At 43.6% G+C, this 24,418-nt stretch overlaps 1 protein-coding gene across 1 annotated transcript; it reads right to left on the bottom strand.

Moving 5' to 3' along the window:
* pip4k2cb (phosphatidylinositol-5-phosphate 4-kinase, type II, gamma b) lies at positions 1–24,103 on the bottom strand. Its single transcript, XM_079844232.1, has 10 exons — positions 23,590–24,103; positions 23,280–23,377; positions 21,334–21,430; positions 13,787–13,936; positions 11,617–11,763; positions 4,369–4,407; positions 3,996–4,109; positions 3,127–3,391; positions 2,669–2,772; positions 1–597 (listed from the first exon to the last, which is right to left on the bottom strand). The coding sequence occupies exons 1-10, from the start codon at positions 23,734–23,736 to the stop codon at positions 514–516; spliced, it is 1,245 nt and encodes a 414-aa protein (XP_079700358.1). The 5' UTR covers positions 23,737–24,103; the 3' UTR covers positions 1–513.
* Between the last annotated feature and the right edge of the window lie 315 nt (positions 24,104–24,418).

Below are 24,418 nucleotides of genomic sequence, written 5' to 3'. Positions count from 1 at the left end.
GCAATCCAAACGTGTTTAATAAATAAACTAAAGGCAGGCAGACAGGCAACAGCACAACTAAGCATAACGGTGACCAGACAAACAGTGAGTGGACCAAAGGAACTTAAATAGCAAACAGAAGCGAGATAATTGACTAAACACAGCTGAACAGAACTTAATGAAGGTAACTATGGGAACAAAGGACTGGCGGGGAAACTGTGACAGAGGAACACGTGACAGGATGAAAACACAACTGAAAGATCAACTAAACAGACAGACGTGACTCTAATCTGCATGAGTTTTAAACAAATTTATTTTTCACAGAACCAAAGGATCCATTTAAAAGCGATAAAGCCATTTTCTTGTAAATCAGAGCACTGAAACACAATATCATACGTTTTTATAATTTATACAGTAAAAGGTAAACATTTTAATAATTAAATAATGTTTTTGAAATAATTGAATAATGTGGTAATCGTACAGACCACTAGCTCTCAATCAATGTTCTTTTTGCCCACTAGATTTAAAATTCTCTCAATAGGCAAAGATGTTTGCAATGAAATCCCGAAACCGCTTGGCATATTGTTCAGGGTGAACTGTAGAGATCTCAGCCCCAGCCTTTAAATAAAAACATGCAAATGAAAAAAACAGAACATTAAACAGTAACATGTAATAAGCTTTAGAATATTTACAGCTCAGTTTAGCCTTTTTACAATAACTGTGTAAAAAGTAGGGGTGTGACGACACACTTATGAGACAAGATTTTTGCAGAGTATTTTTAAGAAATCCTCAATGACAAAATTCATGACTGGAAAAATAGTCTGCAGGTGCATTTTGAAATGTTTTAAATAATCATGTAATACATTTTATTTCAGTTCTACTTTCTGAAAATTATGGGATCTGAGGAGGTTTGAGCGATCTCTCCCGTCTCACTATACTGTTATCATTTTAACTAGAGCAACAGAGGGAGTTTACGAGAAGAAAACAGGACTTATGAGTTATACAAGTTAAACGAAGTGCATGTTTTTTATGACATATACCGATCAGGCATAACATTATTACTAATATTGTGTTGGTCCCCCTTTTGCTGCCAAAACAGCCCTGAGCCATCGAGGCATGGACTCCACTAGACCCCTGAAGGTGTGCTGTGATATCTGGCACCAAGATGTTAGCAGCAGATCCTTTAAGTCCTGTAAGTTACGAGGTGGGGCCTCCATGGATCGGACTTGTTTGTTCAGCACATCCCACAGATGCTCAATTGGATTGAGATCTGGGGAATTTGGAGGCCAAAACTTGTTGTTGTGCTCCTCAAACCATTCCTAAAGCATTTTTGTTTTGTGAAAGGGCGCATTATCCTGCTGAAAGTGGCCACAGCCACCAGGGAATACCGTTTCCATGAAAGGGTATACATGGTCTGCAACAATGTTTAGGTAGATGGTACGTGTCAAAGTAACATCCACATGGATGGCCAGCAGAACATTGCCCAAAGCAGCACACTGCCTCAGCCTGCTTGCCTTCTTCCCATGTGCCATGTGTTCCCCAGGTAAGCGACGCACATGCCCCTGGACATCCACGTGATGTGAAAGGAAATTTGATTCATCAGACCAGGCCACCTTCTTCCATTGCTCTGTGGTCCAGTTTTTATGCTCTCGTGCCCACTGTTGGTGCATGGGCACCCTGACTGGTCTGCAGCTTTGCAGCCCCATACGCAACAAACTGCGATGCACTGTGTATTCTGACACCTTTCTATCAGAACCAGCATTAACTTCTTGAGAAATTTGAGCTACAGTAGCTCGTCTGTTTCACCGGACTACACAGGCCAGCCTTCGCTCCCCACGTGCATCAATGAGCCTTGGCCATCTATGACCTGTCGCCGGTTCACCACTGTTCCTTTCTTGGAGCACTTTTTATACTGACCACTGTAGACCGGGAACACCCCACAAGAGCTGCAATTTTGGAGATGCTCTGACCCAGTCGGCTAGCCATCACAATTTAGCCCTTGTCAAACTTGCTCAAATCCTTACGCTTGTCCATTTTTCCTGCTTCTATCACATCAACTTCAAAATGACAAAACGTTCTCTTGCTGCCTAATATATCCCACCCACTAACAGGTGCCATGATGAAGAGATAATCAGTGTTATTCACTTCACCTCATAATGTCATAATGTTATGCTTGATCGGTGTATATGTGGATGCATACGTCTGGTATCAACAAAGGCAAAGGGAAGAGACAGCAAATACATAAAATAAACCAAATAGACACCAAATAAATCCACGCTTATAATCATATATGAATTGTTTACATTCTTCAAGCAGTCTCTGGTATTCCATAAACGTATTTATCATTGCAATGGTTAGCATCAGTAGCCTTTTGCATCGCATATAAATATATTTCTGCCTCATACTGTGATCAGAATCCCTATCGGATCGCAAGGAAGTTATTTCAAACAGTCGCTGGTATCTGAAAGTGAGTTTTGCGCTGAATAATTGTTTAAAATGTCTTAAATATTGAAGTTAGCTGGTAGCCTGTTATAATAACAGGGGAAATGAGCAGCGGTGTTGACCGTTTTCAGACTCCTTTGTTCATGGCCACTCCTCAAGCCCGAGCTGGCCCACTTTGGACCAAGATATTTGGCGGGCTAAAAACCTCTGGCCCGACAGTGGAAACCAGCTATTAAGTATTACTTACACCGTGCTTGACTGTTTTTGCTGCATGGGCTGCTTTCTTCTTGGTATCATACTGGGTCAAAATGTCTATAAGACCCATGAAGTACACTTCTCTGTGTGGGGCACCTATAGATCAAGGACAGGCAAACACAAGACTGATAAATGTAATGTGAGGATTTAATCAAATTCAAATGTCATTCACCTTGGTTAATAATCTGAATCTGAAAAAACAAATGAGGTAAGATGTACTCATAACACAAAATGAGTAATGGACAATTATTTTTTGAGGAATGCAAAAACCATTACCTTCATGAAAAGATTGCTCAATGGGTTCAATATTATAGAAAAGTTGGGTACTGCTACATAAACCATTTATTTGAGTTTTATTCCATTTGCATTCATTGGCAATTATGTATTTCAATGTTTTCATGTAGAGCGTGACATGTAAATAATGTTGGATGAGACTGGATTGTGACTCACCAACTGCACTCTGGATGGCATACACATCAACATAAGGGTCAAACTCTCCTGGACCAAGAGGTTTATAAGAGCTCATGTACCCTGCAATTCCCTCAGGGGAAGAACCGAAAGACCCCACGGCTGTAGAGCATTGGTCATTCTCTGAATCCTCCTCCTCTTCACTTAAAGAGTCTTTCATTTCTACCTCTTCTTCTTGCTCTGCCCTCCCGACATCATGAATGCCCAGCAGCAGGCTGTAGTCCATGATCTTCAAACGCGCAAGAAACTGCATCCAAACACATACAGATACACAAACAGAGTATTAGGCCCTGTTTACACCTGGTATTAAGATGCGCTTTGGTTGATCAGATCACATGTAGACGAGTGAGATACATTCCTGTTTGGTGTTTTAATCCATCACTTCTTTCTTCGGGGGGAGGTCATGGAAGGGGAAATATATGGGCTTTTTCAGATATTTCGTTCTAATGGATGAAATAAGCTTTTTTATCTTCAAACCGAACTTGGGTCTCCAGCCGACAAAGTTTAAATCCCGTCTGGCTAGTGCGCTTCCTACAATGTTTGCGCATTAGGCATTGTGCATTAATGTGCATTACGTTTTCAAACTACTGGAAGTGGTTGAAAGTGGACAAGCTAAAAACCTTTAACACCCTGTTTACACTGTATTTAGCATCGTCCACTTGTGATCCAATTGACCAAAACACATCTTAATACCTGGTGTAAACTGAGCCTTTGTTTCAGTATGTCAGTTACAAAAAGTTATTTGGGTCTAGGAAAACTTCACTTTCACAGTGGGTAAAATCAACCAATCAGTCAAAGTACATTTAATCCAAATGTAATATTCTGTAAATTGTCTCATTAACTCCTCTCACCTCTACATCCCTGTTCAGTTTATCCAATAGCGTTTCTTTCTCCTCTTCACTGATGTAGACTCGCTGCATGTTGTTTCTGAAATCTACATCCTTGAAGGTAGGCAGCTCTTTCACCTGGGTTTTCAAATGACTTAAGCAATTATTATCAAGAAAAAATTTTCAACTTTGAGAAACTTAAACCTCTTTCAAGAACAGCATACAAAAATGCCTTTTTAACATAATGAAAAGGTATAGTGTATATGTTTAGTATTAAGGAGCCGATACAATTACAACCATTTAATTTGAATAGGCTATAAAACTAAATGTTTTAGATTAAAAATTACATAATATTTGTGAGGAACATGAATGTAAACATGGTTGCATCATCTCTCACCTTTTCTTTATCACTTGCTTCTCGAGAAACCAACGAGCCCTATAATATGAAATATTCCTGCTAATTTATTTAGATACATGACAATAGATGATCCTTACAAAATAATAGATGTTCTACACAAATATGATACAGAAGCTCTTATTTAATAGGTTGCCTTAAATATGCAAGTAGAGTGAAAAACATTACAACGTCTATTGTGATCTTTCAATTTTTAAAAAACGTATTTTGCACTTATTGGGCCCTATTTTAACGATCTGAGTGCATGGTCTAAAGTGCACGGGGCAGGTCCACTCAAGGCGTGTCCGAATCCGCTTTTGCTAGTTTAACTACAGGAAAAATGGTCAGCGTGCCAGGCACATGGTCCAAAAGAGTTGTACCTAGTCTCTTAATGAGCCATCAGTGTGTTTTGGGCATAACGTGCAATGAACCAAGTCTAATCTTCCATTCCCTTTAAAAGTTAAAAGCCAGTTGAGCTCGCGCCATGGTGGATTCGATATTTACATGGCGGATTATAGACACCCTCAACCTGACGAGTCAGTTTAAATACATGTGTGTGTTGCAATTTCATTCGTCATTACTGCAAATAGGTAATTCTGATACATGCAATAACTATTATATTACTATTATATAATAATATAATCATTTTGAACTATTTGCAAATAATATTTGTATTAATTTGCATTAAAATATGCTCATGTACTTTTATTTGTATGCTAAAAAGTCGAAAAGTGAAACGTTGACACTCAGTTAGGAATGACATGAATCACATAAAGGCATCATGGACATGCACGAGGGTAGACCTGACCCATAGCTCCTCCGGGAGGTCCAGGTGGCGACAGACCTCGCTCTCTGGGCAATGAAAGGCACCGCTTTTGCAGTCGGTCAGGCGATGTCCACTATTGTGCTCCAGGAGCGACATCTCTGGCTCAACCTGGTGGATATGAGGGAGACCGATAAATATTGGTTCCTGGACTACCCCATTTCCCAGGTTGAGTTATTCGGCGACACGGTCGAGAGCTTTACCCAGCAGTTCTCGGCCGCCCAGAAGCAGACGGAGGCATCCACTTCACCTCCGTTTTGAAAGAGTGTGCTCCTGTTTTACAGGCGGAGATCGCAGTCCTACTGGCTAAGGACGCGATAGAGCCGGTCCCTCCAGTCGATATGAAGACAGGCTTCTACAGCCCGTACTTCATTGTACCCAAGAAAGTTGGTGGGTTACGGCCAATCTTGGTGTTCACATTCTCAACTACCCAGACAACTGGCTGATCCTAGCCCAGTCGAGAGAGCAGTTGTGCGAACACAGGTACATGGTGCTCAGTCACCTCAGCTAGTTTCTACGGGCAGGTGTTCCCCTAGAACAAGTCTCCAGGCATTCTGTGGTCTCCATGGATGCCTCCGCCACCGGCTGGGGGGCCACGTACAACGGGCTTGCAGTTTCGGGTCTGTGAACGGGACCTAAACTGCAATGGCACGTCAACTGCCTCGAGTTGTTAGCAGTTCGTCTTGCACTGGGCCGCCTCAAGGGGCCACTACGAGGCAAGCACGTTCTGGTCCATACGGACAGCACTGCGATCGTTGCGTACATCAACAAACAGGGTGGTCTACACTCCCGTCGCATGTCACAACTCTCCCGCCATCTCCTCCCCTGGAGTCAGAAGCATCTGAGGTCGCTTTGCACCACTCAGATTCTGTGCCTGCTCAATCGTCTAGCCGGTGAGCTCTCACGACAGCAAGTGCTCCTGGGAGAGTGGAGCCTCCATCCTCAGGTGGCCCAGCTGATCTGGAGACGCTTCGGGACCGCAAAGGTAGATCTATTTGCTGCCCCGGACACGTTGTTTTACTCCCTAACCGAGGGGACCCTCGGCACGGATGCGCTGGCACACAGCTGACCCCGGGGCCTATGCAAGTATGCATTTTCCCCAGTGAGCCTTCTAGCACAGACTCTGTGCAAAGTCAGGGAGGATGAAGAGCAAGTCTTGTTAGTTGCGCCATACTGTCCCAACTGGACCTGGTTCCCGGAACTAGTGCTCCTCGCGACAGCACCTCCTTGGCCCATTCTTCTGAGGAAGGACCTTCTGACTCAGAGACGGGGCACCCTATGGCACCCACGTCCAGACCTCTGGAAACTCCATGTCTGGTCCCTGGACAGGACGCGGAGGTTCTAGGTGGCCTACCACAGACTGTGGTCCCTCTATGAGACGCCTCTATGCTTTTAAGTGGAACCTGTTCGTCAAGTGGTGCTCTTCTCGACGACAAGACCCCCGAAGATGTTTGATCAGTTCTGTGCTTTCCTTCCTGCAAGATGGGTCTCCATTCACCCTTAAAGGGGGGGGGAAACACTCAGTTTCAGTCAGTCTCATGTCAATCTTGAGTACCTATAGAGTAGCACTGCATCCTGCATATCTCCGAAAAGTCTTTATTTTTATTATAATTATAAAAGAAAGATGCGCTGTTCCGAGTCTTTCTGGAAAAAGCCGTGCGGCTGGGGGCGTATCGTGTGGGCGGAGCTAAAGAATGTCGAGCGCTCGCCGCTGTTACTGTGTTGAGTGCGTCTGAAAGCTGCGTCATCCCTAAAAGCGGGGAAAAACTTTATTCAACATAAAAAATGGCTTTTAATCAGATACAGCCATACATCTATGATCCGGAATCAGACCCAGAGGCTGAAGTTGAACAGGAGCAGCAGCAAAAACGACTAGAGCAGGACGTCGACTATGTGGTATAAGTTACACTAACTATATAATATGTTTAGCGGCTTGTGTTATTTAGAAAACCATGTCAAGCGCGAGTGTTACAATGTGTGTGTGTGTGTGTGTGTGTGTGTGTGTGTGTGTGTGTGTGTGTGTGTGTGTATGTGTGTGTGTGTTTACGCGTGGTTTGTGAAGACATGATTTGTAGTAAGCGGACTGGTTTTGCGCGTCAGGCTAGTGTTTACATAGAAAGACATGGAATAGTAGCGCATTTGAATGAAGAACATTGCTTATTTAGTTCAACATATTTCCCCATTCTTTGTGTATTGTTGTTTGGAGTGCTTTTACAATACACAAACATACACATATAGTGGCCAGCTAAACAAATGTACACACACTATACATCGCATGCTCCATTGATCAATACGTGATCATGTTTGGGCTACTTGATGGGCATAGGCAAAAACAGACATTTGAAGCAGTCAAACCTGCGGTTCCAACGTTGGGACCTTTATCGTTGGGACAGCTCCATCCTTCAGTATTAGGCGATCTGAAAATCCGGCGTCGAACTGGGCCTTGTTTATAAAACAATCGGCACCGAAATGCAGGGAACAGACATAAATATTTGCGCAACTCAGTTGTTGATCCGGAAAAGCAAATTCCATCTGTACGAGCCAGCGCTCTGATGGGCGTAGCCTATTGCTTTCACGCTCTCTCTCTCTCTCGCTCGCGCTCTTCCGGTAGAATTGTCCGTACGGCCCATACAAGGAAATTCCGCCCTGTTGACGTCAAGCGGACCCATGATCGAAAAAAACTTTCCGAAACTTATGACTAACAGGAAGTACTAATTTTGGCAAAGAAATACTCCCATTAAACGTCCACCTTAGCTTATGAAACGGTGTCCATGTTTAGCATGGGAATCCAAGTCTTTAACAGTGCCAAAAGATCAGTATGCATGAAACAGCATTTCACCCCCCCTTTAAAGTGTATGTTGCCGGTATCGCCGCACATCATGATGTAGTTGATGATAAGTCTTTGGGGAAGCACGATCTGATAGTCAGGTTCCTGAGGGGAGCAAAGAGACTCAATCCGCCTCGCTCTCACTCTATACCCTCTTGGGGTTTGTCTCTGGTGCTAACGGCACTGCAGAGAGTGCCCTTTGAACCATTGCAATCAGCAGAGTTGAAAATCTTGTCTTGGAAGCTCCTGACTGCATTGGCTTCCGTTAAGAGGGTTGGGGACCTGCAGGCATTTTCGGTCGACAAATCATGCCTTGAGTTCGGGCTGGCTAACTCTGACGTAATCCATGAAGATATGTGCCCAAGGTTCCCATCTGCAAGCACTGCCCTTGGAGGAGGTAGACTCAGACCTGGCTTTTCTCTGTCCTGTCTGTGCTCTGTGGGTATACGTAGACAGAACGCAAAGCTTCAGGACCTGAGAATAGATCTTCATCTGTTACAGAGGCTAGCAGAAGGAAAAGGCTGTCTCCAAGCAGAAAATGGCCCACTGGATAGTGGATGCCATTGCCTTGACGTACCATACCCAAGGCGTGCCTTGCCCACTCGGGATGAGAGCCTACTCTTGCCTCTTCCTTGGCGCTGGTGCATGGCACCTCGCTGACAGATATATGTAGAGCTGCGGGCTGGGATACACCTAACATGTTCGCTAGATTCTATAGCCTCCGTGTAGAGCCAGTTTCTTCCTGTGTGCTAACTTCAACCAGCCAGTAACACCAAAATGCCCGTTCTAAGTATCGACTTGCTGCGCCATTCCCCTCCTCATGAACCGGACAAGTGCGCTTTATTGCTCCAGTAAGTTCCCCAGCAGCTGAACTCTGTTGAGTCCTCCACCACCGTACACCTGTCAGATGTGGCGGAGCATCTGACGCCAGGCCCAGTAGTGTAAGCGCACCCCAGAGCTGCGCCCCCTGCTGAACTAGGTGCCATATGTTGTGACCCCTATGGCAGTCCCATATGTGTATTCTTCCACGGTACGGAGAGCCTGTGTCTTTCCCTTGGCAGAGTCCGCTCTGCCGTCTCTGTGCTGTGTAGTCCCCCGCCTAGGTTGGCCGGGGCCACCCCTGGGACATTCGTATGTTGTACTGCTCGGATGGCCAGTCCATATGTTTATCTTCCACATGATACCTCCCTACGGGGAGGATGTGGACTCCGCAGCACCCCAGCATTAACCAATACTCTGCTGAGTGGGTCTTGCGGAACAGCAGCAGTGACTCTCCCTGCATGAGTTCCTGCCCTAAATAGATGGGGGTCTGAGGGGCTTACGCTGGGCAGTGAAAGTGGCAACAGCTGTGGCGTTTTCCATAGGGATCCCAATTCGTTGGTGACGTCTGTCGTACGTCGAACAAGACCGACTGAAAGGGAACGGTCAATGGTCATTGGCCCGTTCTGTATACACTCGAAGCTGATAGGGGCTCCCAGAAGTGATCCCAATTCGTCTGTGATGTCCGACGTACATCTCCGTTCCCTCCCAAAGGGAACGAGGGTTACATACGTAACCAAGACGTCCATCGATCATGAGAACGATGATCGCCCTGAAAAAAAAAATATTTGTCTCTTTTTATTGGTTATTGCGTCGTTTTGCGCGGTACCGGAGGTCTGATTGGTTAGCGTTATACAGCGCCTCCAGACCGCGGCGAAAAAAAGTAAAACTGAGGCGTGCACTGCAGTGATGTCTGGAATCACTGATCATTAAATGGTTAGTGCAAGATGTGCGGCGCCAATCTGTCATAGCATTATAATGAGAACACCGTGGAAAATGCTGTAAATGATCTGTGCTCAGTTCCCTGTGTATCAGCTGATCCACAGAGAAACTAGCGAGAACACTCAGACTAGCGTGTGAAGTTCATGTGTGCATTCGCGTCCTTTTTCTGCAGATGCAGAAGATTACCTTTATATTGTCTATCTGATTAATCTAATATAAAAAGCGTTTGGTTGAGCTTAATAAGCTAGAAAAGCGCTGCCGTTATACCGGCTCTTCATTGTCTTCAGTTTCAGTTCAAATGCATTAATGCTCGAGCTCGACATGGTTTAGAGACAGATATTCTTTTCAGATAGGCTATTTTTTTCTCAGAATCATTGACATTAGTAATGCAGCAGTGCTATACTGTTCTCGTATTTTTTAACAGTAGACCTAGTTTATTTAAAGTTGTTTTTCGTTATGAGTTTGAAAACGCGCAGTGATGTCTGTAAACGCTTCGATCATGAATAATAAAATTAAGTGCATGATGTGCAGAGTCAATCTGTCAAAGCATTATAATGAGAACAGGATTTTAATAAAATGTTGTTTCTGTGTGCTTTCGTTGTCCGTGTATCAGCGCTGTTAAGGGAAGAGCGCATTCAAAATGTTCCGTTTCAAACCATAGCCTGTCAAATCTAGCACGCTGAAGTTCACGTGCGCATTCACGTCCGTTTGTGTTGATTTATGTCGTAATAGGTTCATAATAATCTTCATATTAACATTGATATAGGGTACGTTTGGTTGAGTTTATTAACCAGCTAGCAAGCTCTGCAGGGTGGTGTTATTTCACAGTTTCAGCTCAAAGGCAATGCTCGATATTACTGACTTGGTTATTTGAGACGGTCATTTTATAAAGATGTTTCTTTTTCAAAGACATTTATGCATCATAATCAAGCAGTTATTTTTTGTTTTATATGTTCATGTTTTCATATACCTGTTTTCATGTCACGTTTGTATTTGTCAACAAGCATTTTCATAACAGTTTTCATTATCTCAATGACGGACACGCCCCGCCCCCTGCACATGCCCCGCCCCCGAGTACTCGAGTACTCGTTTTTGAGACGTATCGATGATCGAAATGAGAAATTGACAAAAATGCCCATCCCTAATTAAATGTTTCGCTTACCTCACTTTCTTTTAAAGTTAAACTGACGCTTTGCTGACCAGACTAAAAATGCAACTTGCGTAATGAAGTGCAAGAATTTCAGATATTGGGGGGGACAATTTGGCCATTTCTAATTATTGGAGGGGACTTGTCCCCCTCAATGTCTATGGTGGTTACAGGCCTGTTGTACACGATAATAATCTTTTACATCTTTTACATTGCATGTTTGTGCTGCGTGTCCCTGTGTGTGTGTAATAAGCAGAGTGTACACACGTTGCGCACTGCCTATAGGTGCATATTACTAACACGCCCTTTAAATAACACAAAAAATACTGCGCTATTGACTTTAGAGCAGGTTTGTGTTGGTCAATGTCGTTTTTAGTTCCTTAAAATAGCAACCCACCAACAATGCTGAATCCTGAACACACCTGGTTTTCAGACCAGCACGCCAATGGGTGAAAAATGGTGCGAGTGCATTTGCTATTTAAACAACGTGGCGCTGGACATGAAAATGAGAACTGCGTCGGGCTGACACTAGAAAAAAACACTTGCGTCGCGCCTGGCGTCACATTGCAGCGGGTGTATGATAGGGCCTATTGTTTTGAAACAAACTAAACTCATGACATATCAATTCCTCACCATGATGGTTCAAAAAAAAATTAAATAGTAAACAATGATTAAATAATTAATTTTATCTACCTTGAGGTCATATTTTCTGTGGACAGTTAGTCGGTGGCTGAACATATTCCTCATGACTAAAAGGTATGTTTCTTCATTGTCCACAGTCACACGGTACATGCCAAGGAATTGGGGAAGTAATGTGTTACCATGGCACGTTACAATGTGCTAAGGGGGAAAAAATACATGTTTTAATTTGATAGAAAATGGAATGAAATGTACTACACTTTCTATGTCCAGTAGATTGCTGCTTGTTAGTTGAACAATCAAGTTAAATTAAACCAGCATCTTTAAAAAAAAAAAGTTTGATTAAACTGTTCAAAAAAAAATCTCTTATTCTTTGCTTATTTCTTAAATATCATTACAGTGGACTTGTTCTTGCCTTTTAAACAATAAATCCATGATTAAACACAAATGAGTGACTATGTACCTCTGTGGCATGGTAAAATAGACATAAAGCCTAGTTTATGCTTGGTGTGTCTGGTAAAATCTATCCATCCAAACAGTATTCCAATACATCAAAATTGCAGTTGCTTGGTTGACTCTGGACCCCCCTGGGCATCCATCTAGACCAGCTTGGCCAGACGAGACCATCTTCAAGGCTATTTTGACTGGAAGTGGGTTACTCATAGCCAGACTATATTGGGTCTATAGTCAACCGAGACTGAAATGGCAGCTACAGTGCATTCGGAAAGTATTCACAGTGCTTCACTTTTTCCACATTTTGTTATGTTACAACCTTATTCCAAAATGGATTAAATTCATTATATTTTCCTCAATTCTACAAACAATACCCCATAATGACAATGTGAAAGTAGTTTGTTTGAAATCTTTGCAAATGTATTAAAAATAAAAGTATCCAAAGCCTTTGCCATAACACTCAAAATTGAACTCAGGTGCATCCTGTTTCCACTGATCATCCTTGAGATGTTTCTACAACTTGATTGGAGTCCACCTGTGGAAAATCAGTTGATTGGACATGATTTGGAAAGGCAGTGCATGTTAGAGCACAAACCAAGCCATGAAGTCCAAGGAATTGTCTGTAGACCTCCGAGACAAGATTGTAGCGAGGCACAGATCTGGGGAAGGGTACAGAAAAACTTAGACGGAAGCCACTCCTCAGTAAAAGGCACATGACAGCCCGCCTGGAGTTTGCCAAAAGGCACCTAAAGGACTCTCAGACCATGAGAAAAAAAAGAAAAAAAAATTATCTGGTCTGATGAAACAAAGATTGAACTTTTTGGCCTAAATGGCAAGGGTCATGACTGGAGGAAACCAGGCACCGTTCATCACCTGGCCAATACTACCATCCCTACAGTGAAGCATGGTGGTGGCAGCATCATGCTGTGGGGATGTTTTTCAGCGGCAGGAACTGGGAGACTAGTCAGGATCAAGGGGAAGATGAATGCGGCAATGAACAGAGACATCCTTGATGAAAACCTGCTCTAGAGCGCTCTGGATCTCAGACTGGGGTGAAGGTTCATCTTCCAACAGGACAATGACCCTAAGCACACAGCCAAGATTACAAAGGAGTGGCTACGGGACAACTCTGTGAATGTCCTTGAGTGGCCCAACCAGAGCCCAGACTTCAACCCGACTGAACATCTCTGGAGAGATCCGAAAATGGCTGTGTACCGACGCTCCCCATCCAACCTGATGGAGCTTGAGAGATCCTGCAAAGAAGAATGGGAGAAAATAGGTGTGCCAAGCTTTTAGCATCATACTCAAAAAGACTTGAGGCTGTAATTGGTGCCAAAAGTGCTTCAACAAAGTATTGAGTAAAGGCAGTGAATACGTATGTACATGTGATTTTTTTTCCCCCGTTTTTTTTTTTTTTTTTATAAATTTGGAAAGATTTCAAACAAATTTCTTCCACGTTGTCATTATGGGGTATTGCTTGTAGAATTGAGGGAAAAAAATTAATTGAATCCATTTTGGAATAAGACTGTAACAACAAAATGTGGAAAAAGTTAAGCGCTGTGAATACTTTCCAGAGGCACTGTATTGCTTGCTGTGTAACAGCCTGGTCAGGATCCATCATGAGCATGGCTCCCGATAACGTCAGGAATAACTTGTTGTGCAGCTCCTTTTCAAAGCTCTTGAAATTTCAGGACTGGATGACTACCATGCTCTATTGGCCACCCTCCCAAAAAGCAAAAGGTAACTTGACTTATGAAACAGTACTCTATACCTGGTGGTATTCTGAAAGGATGTTGTGCATGTCCTCCACCTCCTCACTGGAGATTTGCTTGACAATTAATGTGCGGTCATATGATGTCAGCAGCAATCCCGCTTCCTGACTCTTGCATTCCTTAACTGGAGGACTACGCGTTAGAGAAACCTAAAAGGACACATGGAAATTTGGTGGAAAATTCATGACAATCCAGTCCATTTTAATCTCTCTTACCAGCAGGTGTGACCTAAATAGTTACTATAACAGCATTCAAACTCATTCCATAAGAAAATTATATGGGAAGGATCTGGGAGGGGGAAACAGGGCAGATGAGAAACATGATGAAAACAGGTGGTGTAAATGAGAGTTCCCTTTCGAGAGTACTCTCGTATTGCGTTTTGCTAAAACGCTATGGGGGAAATTCCTTTCCTCGAGATATTGAAGCAAATTTTTATCCAAAAATACCATGTACACGCAGTGCAGCTGCACAACTCTCAGCAGGAAGCAGCTGCGTGCTGATTGGCTGTGCCGCTGCAACTGCAGCAACCTATGGCGAGACCGTGGGGCGGGACGGACCAATCAGGTCCTTCCAAATTCCCGCCACAAGGGGCAACAGAATTTGCATAGCCAAGGGTATATAAGACCCACTCTCGCAAGGTTAGTCAGATTAATTATTCTTCAGCGACTTGCAATCGTTGAGCTCCGGATCGAAGCCCGCCGTCGACACGCACCCAGCGGAATTCCCTGCAGCCCTGAGGACGACGGATTCCAACCTGGTCTCCGCCTTCAGCCGCCTGCTGTTCCAGCTGAGCCATCCGGCGTTAAAATATCCTTTATACTATGTTTATGTGTGTTTATGATGTGTGCGTTGCTGCCAACGCCACTTCTAAGAGCTTCTAGCTCTCCACCTCTCTTCTCTCGTGCCCGCCGCGTGTTTACGCCGCGAACAGAGAACATTGGTCCTCCGCCGCTTCAAATAAAGCCGAGGACAGACGGAGCGCTCCTCTTCTCTCGTTCCGTCGCGCTAATGCGCCGCGGACAGAGAATGTGATACCCCCCGCCGCTCTATGGCGCCGCGGGCATACGGAGCTCTCCTTTACTTTCGTTCCGTCGCGCTGAGAAGCGCCGCGGACGGAGAAGGTTTTCCCCGCTGCACTGATGACGCCGCGGGCATACAGAGTTTCACTCCTTCCTCTCTCATCCCCACCGCTCTAAAATGGCCGTGGACAGAGAACATTATATCCCCGCTGCGGACATACAGAGCTCTCCCTTCCTCTCATTCCGTCGCGCTGAAACGCGCCGCGGACCGAGAAGGTTATATCCTCGCTGCGCTGATGACGCCGCGGATATATGGAGCTCTCCACGCGCCTCCCTCTCTCTCCTCCGCCGCTCTAAATGGTCGTGGACAGAGAATGTTATTCCCGCCGTGCTAATGGCTCCGCGGGCATACGGGGCTTTTCACTCGCTCCTTCTCTTACTCCGCCGCCCTGAAATGGCCGCTGACAGAGAATGTGATACTGCCGCCACGCGGATGGAAGATGTGCACTTCTACACACGAGTGAACTCAACATAAGCTCTCCTCACTCTTCCTTTTCTCTCGCCCCGCCGCCCTGATATGCCGCGGGCAGAGAATGCTAGAGGAGAGGCATGCGAACTCAGGCTGCTGGATATACCGAGAACGCGCTTACGTCACAGCCATTCTCGCTGCAGTGCGCGCTTGCTGCCAAAGGTAAACAGCCTTATATGGCAGCGCGCGCTCTCTGCACAGCGCGCGTTCGCTGACTAGAGCGCGTCATAACACGCGCTCTCCGTCTGAGCATTACGATGTCATAAAATGGCTGCCAAGCTTGCGCCTTTTTTCCCTCAAATATCACTTCTCCCAGTTCCCCTATTCAGGCGGCTGGAGTGGTTCAACACTGTAGGTAATGTGTCCACTACATAGTGTGCACTCCTGCATAAGTACTGTTAATTCAGTGCCACAAAATCACTCAATAAACCTGATATTCTCCCAGTTCCCTTAGTTCAGGTGACTGGAGATGTAACATTGCAATAACTAGCCTGTGGCCAAACATGCTCAGTTGCACATTGACGCTGTTATGCGTTTACCTCTGTGAATTTGCTCGCTGGCGTACGCCGCGAATACTCTAATGTAGTGGCGCCCATTATTCAGTGCACGCCACCACACATTATTTACAATCAATCAGAGCTTTTCTAGTGGCTAGGTAGACCCGCGCCTGCAGAGCATGCGCTATCCATTAGCCCTGCCGCTAACGTGCACGTGGACTAATCCGCAAGAATGCGTCCACTTTACAGTAACACTATCTAAACACAGTGTTACGAGTTCATCTGTAGGCAGGTGCCAACATCAAAGTTGTACCCCTACACTCAAGCACTTCCCTATGTTCCCCAGCTCCCTGCACTCAGGCGGCTGGAAACATTATTCCTACAATCGACGAGCCCGCAAACAAACGCGCTCGCCTGTACACATGCACCATTTCCCCGGCGACACAAAGCGTTCGCCGCTATTCTGCGTTCTCCGGCCCCCTGCACTCAGGCGGCTGGGAACACTATTTCCCTATTTACTATTTATGAGCCCGTGAGCAACGTGCTCTTCTGTACACAAACACAATCCCCTTAGTAGGCGCCACTTCCAAGGCGACCCAATAAGGCGTGCGTCACCATTCAGTGCACGCCGCCTCTCACAGTGCTACTAGCACAATGCATCCGGGCTAACATGTCCCTGTTATTCAGTGACCCGCCCCACAAATTAATTCAACCCTTGGCTTCGATAACAAGGTTACTCGCTACAGTTCGCTCACAGACCACCGTGCTTTCGCACTGTGGTAGAGACAGCGGTGAGAAGTGACATGAGTCACGTGCTTCGAACCGAAATATCAAACTGTTAAATTAAGGGAGCGGTGGAAACCGTGCACCCCTCACAGAGCGAGTCAGGCTTTTACAGTCGCTACTTCCTTGCCAAAAGAAGGGTGGTGGTCTCAGGCCATTCTAGATTTCAGACATCTGAACAAAGCCCTTATGAAGCGCCCGTTCAGAATGTTGAGAATGAAACAAATCCTTGCGCACATCCGCCCGGGTGATTTGGTTTTCACTGTGGATCTAAAGGATGCCTTTTTCCACATACAAATAGCCCCTCATTACAGGCCATTCTTGAGATTCGCCTTCGAGGGGAAAGTTTACCAATACAAGGTGCTACCTTTTTGGTCTATCTCTGACTCCCCGCACGAAGTGCATGGAAGCGGCGCTAACCCCGCTGAGGCTGCGGGGAATGAGAATTCTCAATTATCTCGACGACTGGATCAGAATAGCTCAGTCAGAGATACAGTTGTTAAACCACAGATCTTGGCTTCTCAACCATTTAGAATGCTTGGGACTCAGAATCAATGGGGCAAAGAGTTTATTGTCTCCCACACAGAAAGTTTCGTTTCTGGGAACAGTATTGGACTCACTGCAGATGAGCGTGCGACTGACGTCACAGCGCACACTCTCTGTTCAGAACCGAGCGGTTTCCCTCAGGTCCGGTGCACACATTCCTCTCAAACACTTTCAGAGGATGCTGGGTCTCATGGCCTCGGCGGCGCTAGTTCTCAGACTGGGTCTGTTGCACATGCGCCCCCAACAGCACTGGCTGAATTTCCGCGTTCCAGCTCACGCATGGCTCTCGGGTCGATTGCAAATCAAGGTAGACCACAGCTGTGTGTTGGCTCTGGCTCCTTGGAAAAATCTCGTCTGGTACCAGACGGGCGTGAGTTTGGGCACTGTTACGAAGTGGAAAGTTATCTCGACAGATGCATCCAACCTAGGTTGGGGAGCCCTTCACGAGGGCAGGCCAGTCTCCGGTCTCTGGTCAGACTTGGAGAGGAGCCTTTACATAAACTGTCTAGAGATAAAAGCGGTCACACTATCGCTAAGAGCTTTCCTTCCGTACATAAAGCACCACCATGCCCTGGTCCGAATGGACAGCAGGTCGGTGGTAGCCTATATATAAATCGCCAAGGCGGTCTGAAAATTATCGATCTGCACACAATGGCGTAAGAAGTCCTAATATGGGCAGAGCACAATACGCTGAGAGCGACTCATGTGCCAGGCATTCTGAATTTGGGTCCGGACATGCTGTCCAGGTGCAATTCAGACAATTGGGGCAGTTCTTGGAGAGGCAAAAGTGGATCTTTTCGCCTCACAAGACTATGCTCAATGCCAAATATAATTCTCCAAGCACAAGGATGCGTTGGCCCACAAATGGCCCAACCTTCTTCTTTATGCTTTTTCCCCAATCTCAATGTTACCTCAGGTCATAGAGAGGATTAGGGAGAGCAGATGCGCTGTGCTTTAATAGCCCCGCTTTGGAGAAATCAACCTTGGTTCTCACTACTGAGTCAGATGTTGGATACAGATTCGTGGCCGGTCCCGCTGAGGAGAGACCTCCTCATGCAGGCGGGACGGCAGATCTGGCATCCCCGTCCCGATCGATGGGCGCTTCATGTCTGGCCCATCAGCGGGTCCATGAGAACCTCTCTGAAAATTTATTGAATACCATTACTGAAGCTAGAGCCCCCGCGACCAGGCGGCTCTATTCAGACAAATGGTCAGTCTTTTCGGACTGGTGTAAAGCGCGAAGTCTGACCCCACATGATTGTGAAGTGTCAGAAGTGCTTACATTTTACAAGAGCTTCTGGACGCGGGTCGTTCCCCCTCCACGCTCAAAATTATGTGGCTGCTATAGCAGCGTATCACATTCAAGTGAACGGACTAACATTGTTCGCTTCCTTAAAGGGGCTAGAAGGCTTCACCCACCTCGCCCCCTCTTCAGTCCCTATATGGGACTTGTCCAGTGTCTTGGATGTCATGAAGAGCTCTGCACTTGAGCCTCTGCATTCGGTGAGCTTTAAGCTCCTGTCACTAAAGACCGCTTTTCTGCTGGCGATCGTCAGTTAAGCGAGTGGGTGATCTGCACGCGCTCTCTGTGAGCGCCTTCGTGTCTGGAATTGGGCCAAACGACTTCAAGTCGTCCTCAAACCAAGACATGGATATGTACCTAAGTGCTTTCAACTCCGTTCAGAGCACAGGTCATTTCACTCTCAGCACTTTCATCACCGATAGATGAAGAAGATGCTAATTTGCTCTGTCCTGTCAGAGCGCTGAGGATATACATAGAGCGTTCAGCTGCTTAGGCAACTGAACAGCTCTTTGTATGCTTTGGCGGCCGCACCCGAGGGTGCGCGGTTACAAAGCAGACCTTGTCACGATGGATAGTAGATGCTATCTCGCTGGCTTATGAGTCTAAAGATCTCAGCTGCCCTTTAGGCATTAAAGCCCATTCTACTAGAGGCATGGCCTCTTCGTGGGCTTGGTCTACTGGCATTTCTCTGAATGATATCTGTGCGGCGGCAGGCTGGGCCTCCCCGTCCACTTTTATCAGATTCTATAATTTAGATGTTCCGGCTTTACAAGCTGGGCTTCTTGCTGTATGAACAGATTTAACCCCTTAAGGCCCGATAAGTCCGGCCTGGGTTGAATATTGTTTAAGTCATAAGCATATTCCTTATACGGCCCGAAGTATCTGGCCACTCATTATTCCTGACCCGATTATGTCTGGTCTATACTTATTATTGCACGAATATCGTGTTCATTCTCATTAGGGCCCGACTCAGGTCTGGCTCATTCTGAATTATTGATATCATACTACGGGCCCACCTAGGTTGGCCTGGGTTTGGTGTCGTCGGCTTTAGAGCCGTTAAGCAAGCACGGCGTTTTGCATTGGTCCCCCATAGCGTTTTAGCAAAACGCAATACGAGAGTACTCTCGTAAGGGAACGTTTCGGTTACTAACGTAACCTCGGTTCCCTAAGATGAGGGAACGAGTATTGCGTTTTGCTTGCCGTGCTTGCTCACTTGCTCAGGAGTCGCTTCAGTCGATTAACCTGACTAACCTTGCGAGAGTGGGTCTTATATACCCTTGGCTATGCAAATTCTGTTGCCCCTTGTGGCGGAAATTTGGAAGGACCTGATTGGTCCGTCCCGCCCCACGGTCTCGCCATAGGTTGCTGCAGTTGCAGCGGCACAGCCAATCAGCACGCAGCTGCTTCCTGCTGAGAGTTGTGCAGCTGCACTGCGTGTACATGGTATTTTTGGATAAAAATTTGCTTCAATATCTCGAGGAAAGGAATTTCCCCCATAGCGTTTTAGCAAAACGCAATACTCGTTCCCTCATCTTAGGGAACCGAGGTTACGTTAGTAACCGAAACGTTAACAGGGGATTTGCGTGTGTGTGTGTGTGTGTGTGTGTGTGTTTTTAATGGCATTGCAAAGTCCATATTGTAAACAGAATCCAGTTAAAATGCCATTATCTTTAAAAGTGTGAATTCATGCAATTTTTAGAACACAGACCGTGGCATCCTGTTCAAAAGTTTTCACCCCCCGGCTCTTAATGCATCTTGTTTCCTTCTGGAGATTCAGTAAATGTTTGAACCTTTTTTTAATAGTTGTGTTTGAGTCCCTCAATTTTCCTCAGTGTGAAAAGATGGATCTCAAAATCATACAGTCACTGCTGGAGAGGGTCCAAATATGCAAAATATGCTGGAAAACTGAAGAATGTGCAGGACCTGGAGGATTTTTCTGAAGAACATTGGTCAGTTTAACTGCTCAGGACAAACAAGGGACTCATGAACAACCCTCACAAAACACAAAAACAGCCGTGGATCATCCAGGGAACGACACACAGTATTACAATGGTTCATAAACTTTTGAGCGGGTCGTTTTAATAAATTCAGCATTTTTTTTTGTCTTGTGGACTATAAGTAAACATTTTTTTATGTAAAATATCTTATTCAGGACAGTACTAAATAAAAATGAATGCATTTTGTATGATCTCTCTTATTTAGTTAAAATGATTTACATTTTCACAGATTCTGCAAGCGGTTCACATACTTTTTCTTGCAACTGTAAAGGGTCCAAGAGCCCAAGCAAATGAAACACTAGTACCATTATGGTGACTTCAAAACAATTACTGAATAAATGTATTACATTGGCATGATTGCAGACAACATTAAAATGTGAAAAGTTACTGTGATGTCAGCCATCCTTCTGCTGTTTATTCACAGTAATTTGTAAGAAAATGACTTGATTTCACCGTAAATTTTTGACTACAGTCATTTATTTAAATAATACTCTTTAATCCTGTAAATTCCTGGCATTGTTTTACAGTGAAGGATGCATCTGGGCCATTGGTGTGCATTGTGACATAAAACTCTACTAAAGAATTGCCATATTTTAAAGGATAATAGCACACATATGCAGAATACATTGACAAGTGCCTCATGCAAAACATAAAAGCAAATGACCATTCAAATGAAGCTCTTTCGTATACTAGGCCAACTGACCTGATCTATGCAAATAATGAACAAGAGAGGCTCACTTCAAAATATTGTCTGGCACAGTTGTGATGTTTAACCATGATTGTGATTGATATGAAACTTGCTAAACTATGAACTATGCTAAAAAAAATAACACAGGGAGCTTTCAGTCTAAGACTATCCAGAAATGTCCTACCTGATAATCCTGATGTTCAACTCCAAATCTCTCTCTCAGATTCCGGAACACTAGTGGACAGTACTCCTTAAACTTAAAATGTCCAGGGAGGTTTTCCCTAAATATATCAACATAAATAAACATTGTATAAGAGCACATCTAATACACTTCCATTACAAAAACATTAAAATAATTAAAACAAGGAAATAATAATGAATATGTAATTAACCATTATCATAAGAGTTCAAATGTGGCTTTACTAACATACTAAAAACTAAAATGTTTCATCACACATTTAATTGGATAATATTTAGGCGGAGGGTTTCTTTTAAGGGTTTTCCTCTACACTAGCTAAACATTTATGGACAATTATTTTCTTGCATGCTCATTGGGGCTTTAAGGCGCAATTACAAACAACATGAATGGTGAAAATTGCTACAAATAAAGAAAGACTTGATAATGATCATCCTGCTCTGTAATAACGATAATTATTAGTATTATTATTTCATTATATCACAGAATATACCAATGAATATTTGCAAATACTGCATGGACATTTGAGTGCATGCAGTTGTGTCCAAATAAGCAATATTTTGTTTTTGCCAGACAATTGTGGTGATTGCATTTAATCATAAGAACTGTGTCTAAGGTTGCATTTCAGTGAGGTCACAAGTCTGGACTGTTTGCCAGCAACCCACACAAACACCAAATAAATAACCCTGTCTCATACCACAGCAGATTATGAGTTTTACAAAAGCTTTGTGCTGCTCATTGTGCACAAAATAGACTAAAACTGTGACAATGACAACAAGCATTTTCTATATATCAATATTTTCAATCTCTTTGAAAAGAAGTGGAATTTAAGTTAACTAGCCTATTATTGTATTAAAACTAAATAAACCGATAAGAGGTTAAAACTGTATATGTATATTTATATGTATATTATGTACTGTATTTGTAGCCAACCTTATCATGTCTTCTCAAACTTTATACTATACTAATTCCAAATTTTCAAATAGTCATTTGAGATGACACGAGAAATAATGTTTTTAGAAGAAGTCTCTTATGCTCACCAAGGCTGCATTTATTTGATTAAAAATACACAAAAACAGTAATATTGTGAAATGTTATTAAAATGTAAAATAACTGTTTTCTATGTGAATATGTAGTAAAGTGTAATTTATTCCTGTAAATTTTCAGCATCATTACTCCAGTCTTCAGTGTCACATGATGATTCAGAAAACATTCTAATATGATGATTTGATGATCAGCAAACATTTATGATTATTATCAATGTTGGAAACAGCTGTGTGAAACATTTTTTCAGGATTCTTTGATGAATAGAAAGTTCACAAGAACAGCACTTACTTGTACTTTTGTAACATTAGAAATGTCTTTACTGTCACTTTTGATCAATTTAATGCGTCCTTGAAAATAATCCCCAAAAAAATAAATAAAAAATTCTTACTGACCCAAAACTTTTGAACGGTATAGCGCAGTGTTGCAAAAGCTTTATATTTTTAGATAAATACTGTTCTTTTGAACTTTATATTCATCAAAGAATCCTAAAAAAAACCTTTTTCAACATTGATAATAATCAATTATAATCATAAATGTTTCTTGCTCATCAAATTATCATTTTAGACTTCTTTCTGAAGGTTCATGTGACACTGAAGACTAGAGTAATGATGCTGAAATTTCAGCTTGGATCACAGGAATAAATTACATTTGAAAATATATTCACACAGAAAACATTTTAATAATATTTCACAATATTTCTGTTTTTACTGTATTTTTAATAAAATAAATGCAGCCTTGGTGAGCAGAAGAGACTTATTCTAAAAACATAAAAATCTTACCGATCAAAAACTTATGAACGACTAAAATTGACATTGGCTATTCATCTTTTAATTTGAGTAGTATTCTTCAGAAAGCATTTGTTGCAGAGTGTGTTTGATAGACCATACTTGTTGAATAAATGGTTGTTGACTTTCATTTTTATGTTGGCTTTGAAGTCATCTGGAAGTAGCATTACTGGCATAGGCACTTGAAAGAGGTCATTTATCTGCAAAGGTTAAATGCAGGAAGGTTAGAAGTTAAAGGAAGACTGAAACTTTTGTTTATATGCATTGATTACAGCCATTCTCCCAAGGACAGAACAACAAAAATAAACAATATACATACTTTAGCAATAGGGCAACATATCATGTTTAAGTGTTACAGGAAAATAAATAGATACTTTTTTTAGATTCAGAATAAAGGTCTGTAGTAACATACCGTGTGATTGATGCCCCACATAAACACAGTCAGGATGGGGTCGCTAGCCCAGAATATTTCCACTTTTTGATGCACAAAATGTTTTTTCTTGCTTTTTGTTCGTGAAAGTCTTCTTGACAGAGCCCCTGTTTTACCAGGGGAAGACATGATTACAGAAATGAACCCAGATAATCTTAGACCAAAACAACAGCTTGCCTCCTCAGTTGTGATGATGGATGACTTGAAATTCCAGGCGACATTAACGATTGCAACTCAATGAACCTATACAATAGAGGATAAAGAGCTTGAGAGAATTAAACTTGCCCTAACTTGATCCAGTCACATGCCTTCTGTCGGAGGCGTGCAGTTTTTCTTGTAAATGAAATAACCCTCCTAGCCCAAAAGCAACAAATCCATTTTCAATAAGAGCTTTCCTGATAAGTTCAGTGCTGGTGAAAGAGAAAGGAACAGATGCATTGTTGTGCACTGTGTGTGCTGAGGTGAGGTGGTTAGTTGTGTTGACACAGTCAAATGTGAGCTCACCATTGCAGCAGTGACCGAGTTTACATGCCAACACATTTAAAGGGGTCCTATTATGCTTAAAGGGGGGATGAAATGCTGTTTCATGCATACTGAGCTTTTTACACTGTTAAAGACTTGGATTACCATCCTAAACATGGACAAAGTTTTTTAAAAAAAGTTGGACGTTTGATGGAGTATTCTGTGCCAAAAATACTCCTTTCGGTTTCTCATAAGTTTCAGAAAGTTTTTTTGTGACGTCAGATGGGGCGGAATGTCCTTGTACGGGCCGTACGGGCTGTTCTCCCGGAAGGGCGCGCACATGACTAGA

Source organism: Gobio gobio, assembly GCF_949357685.1.
Source record: "Gobio gobio genome assembly, chromosome: 19".
Classification (NCBI taxonomy): Eukaryota; Metazoa; Chordata; class Actinopteri; order Cypriniformes; family Gobionidae; genus Gobio; species Gobio gobio.
Note: the sequence above shows the minus strand (reverse complement) of the source record. Positions and strands in the feature narration are given on the sequence as shown.

Excerpts from the sequence above, each read along its gene's own strand:
- pip4k2cb (XM_079844232.1), bottom strand. The coding sequence starts at position 23,736 with ATGTCTTCCCCTGGTAAAACAGGGGCTCTGTCAAGAAGACTTTCACGA. Across the intron at positions 21,431-23,279 it reads AACAACCATTTATTCAACAA|GGAAAACCTCCCTGGACATT; the intron begins GTATGGTCTATC and ends TGATATATTTAG. Across the intron at positions 3,392-3,995 it reads AACTGAACAGGGATGTAGAG|TTTCTTGCGCGTTTGAAGAT; the intron begins GTGAGAGGAGTT and ends GTTTGGATGCAG.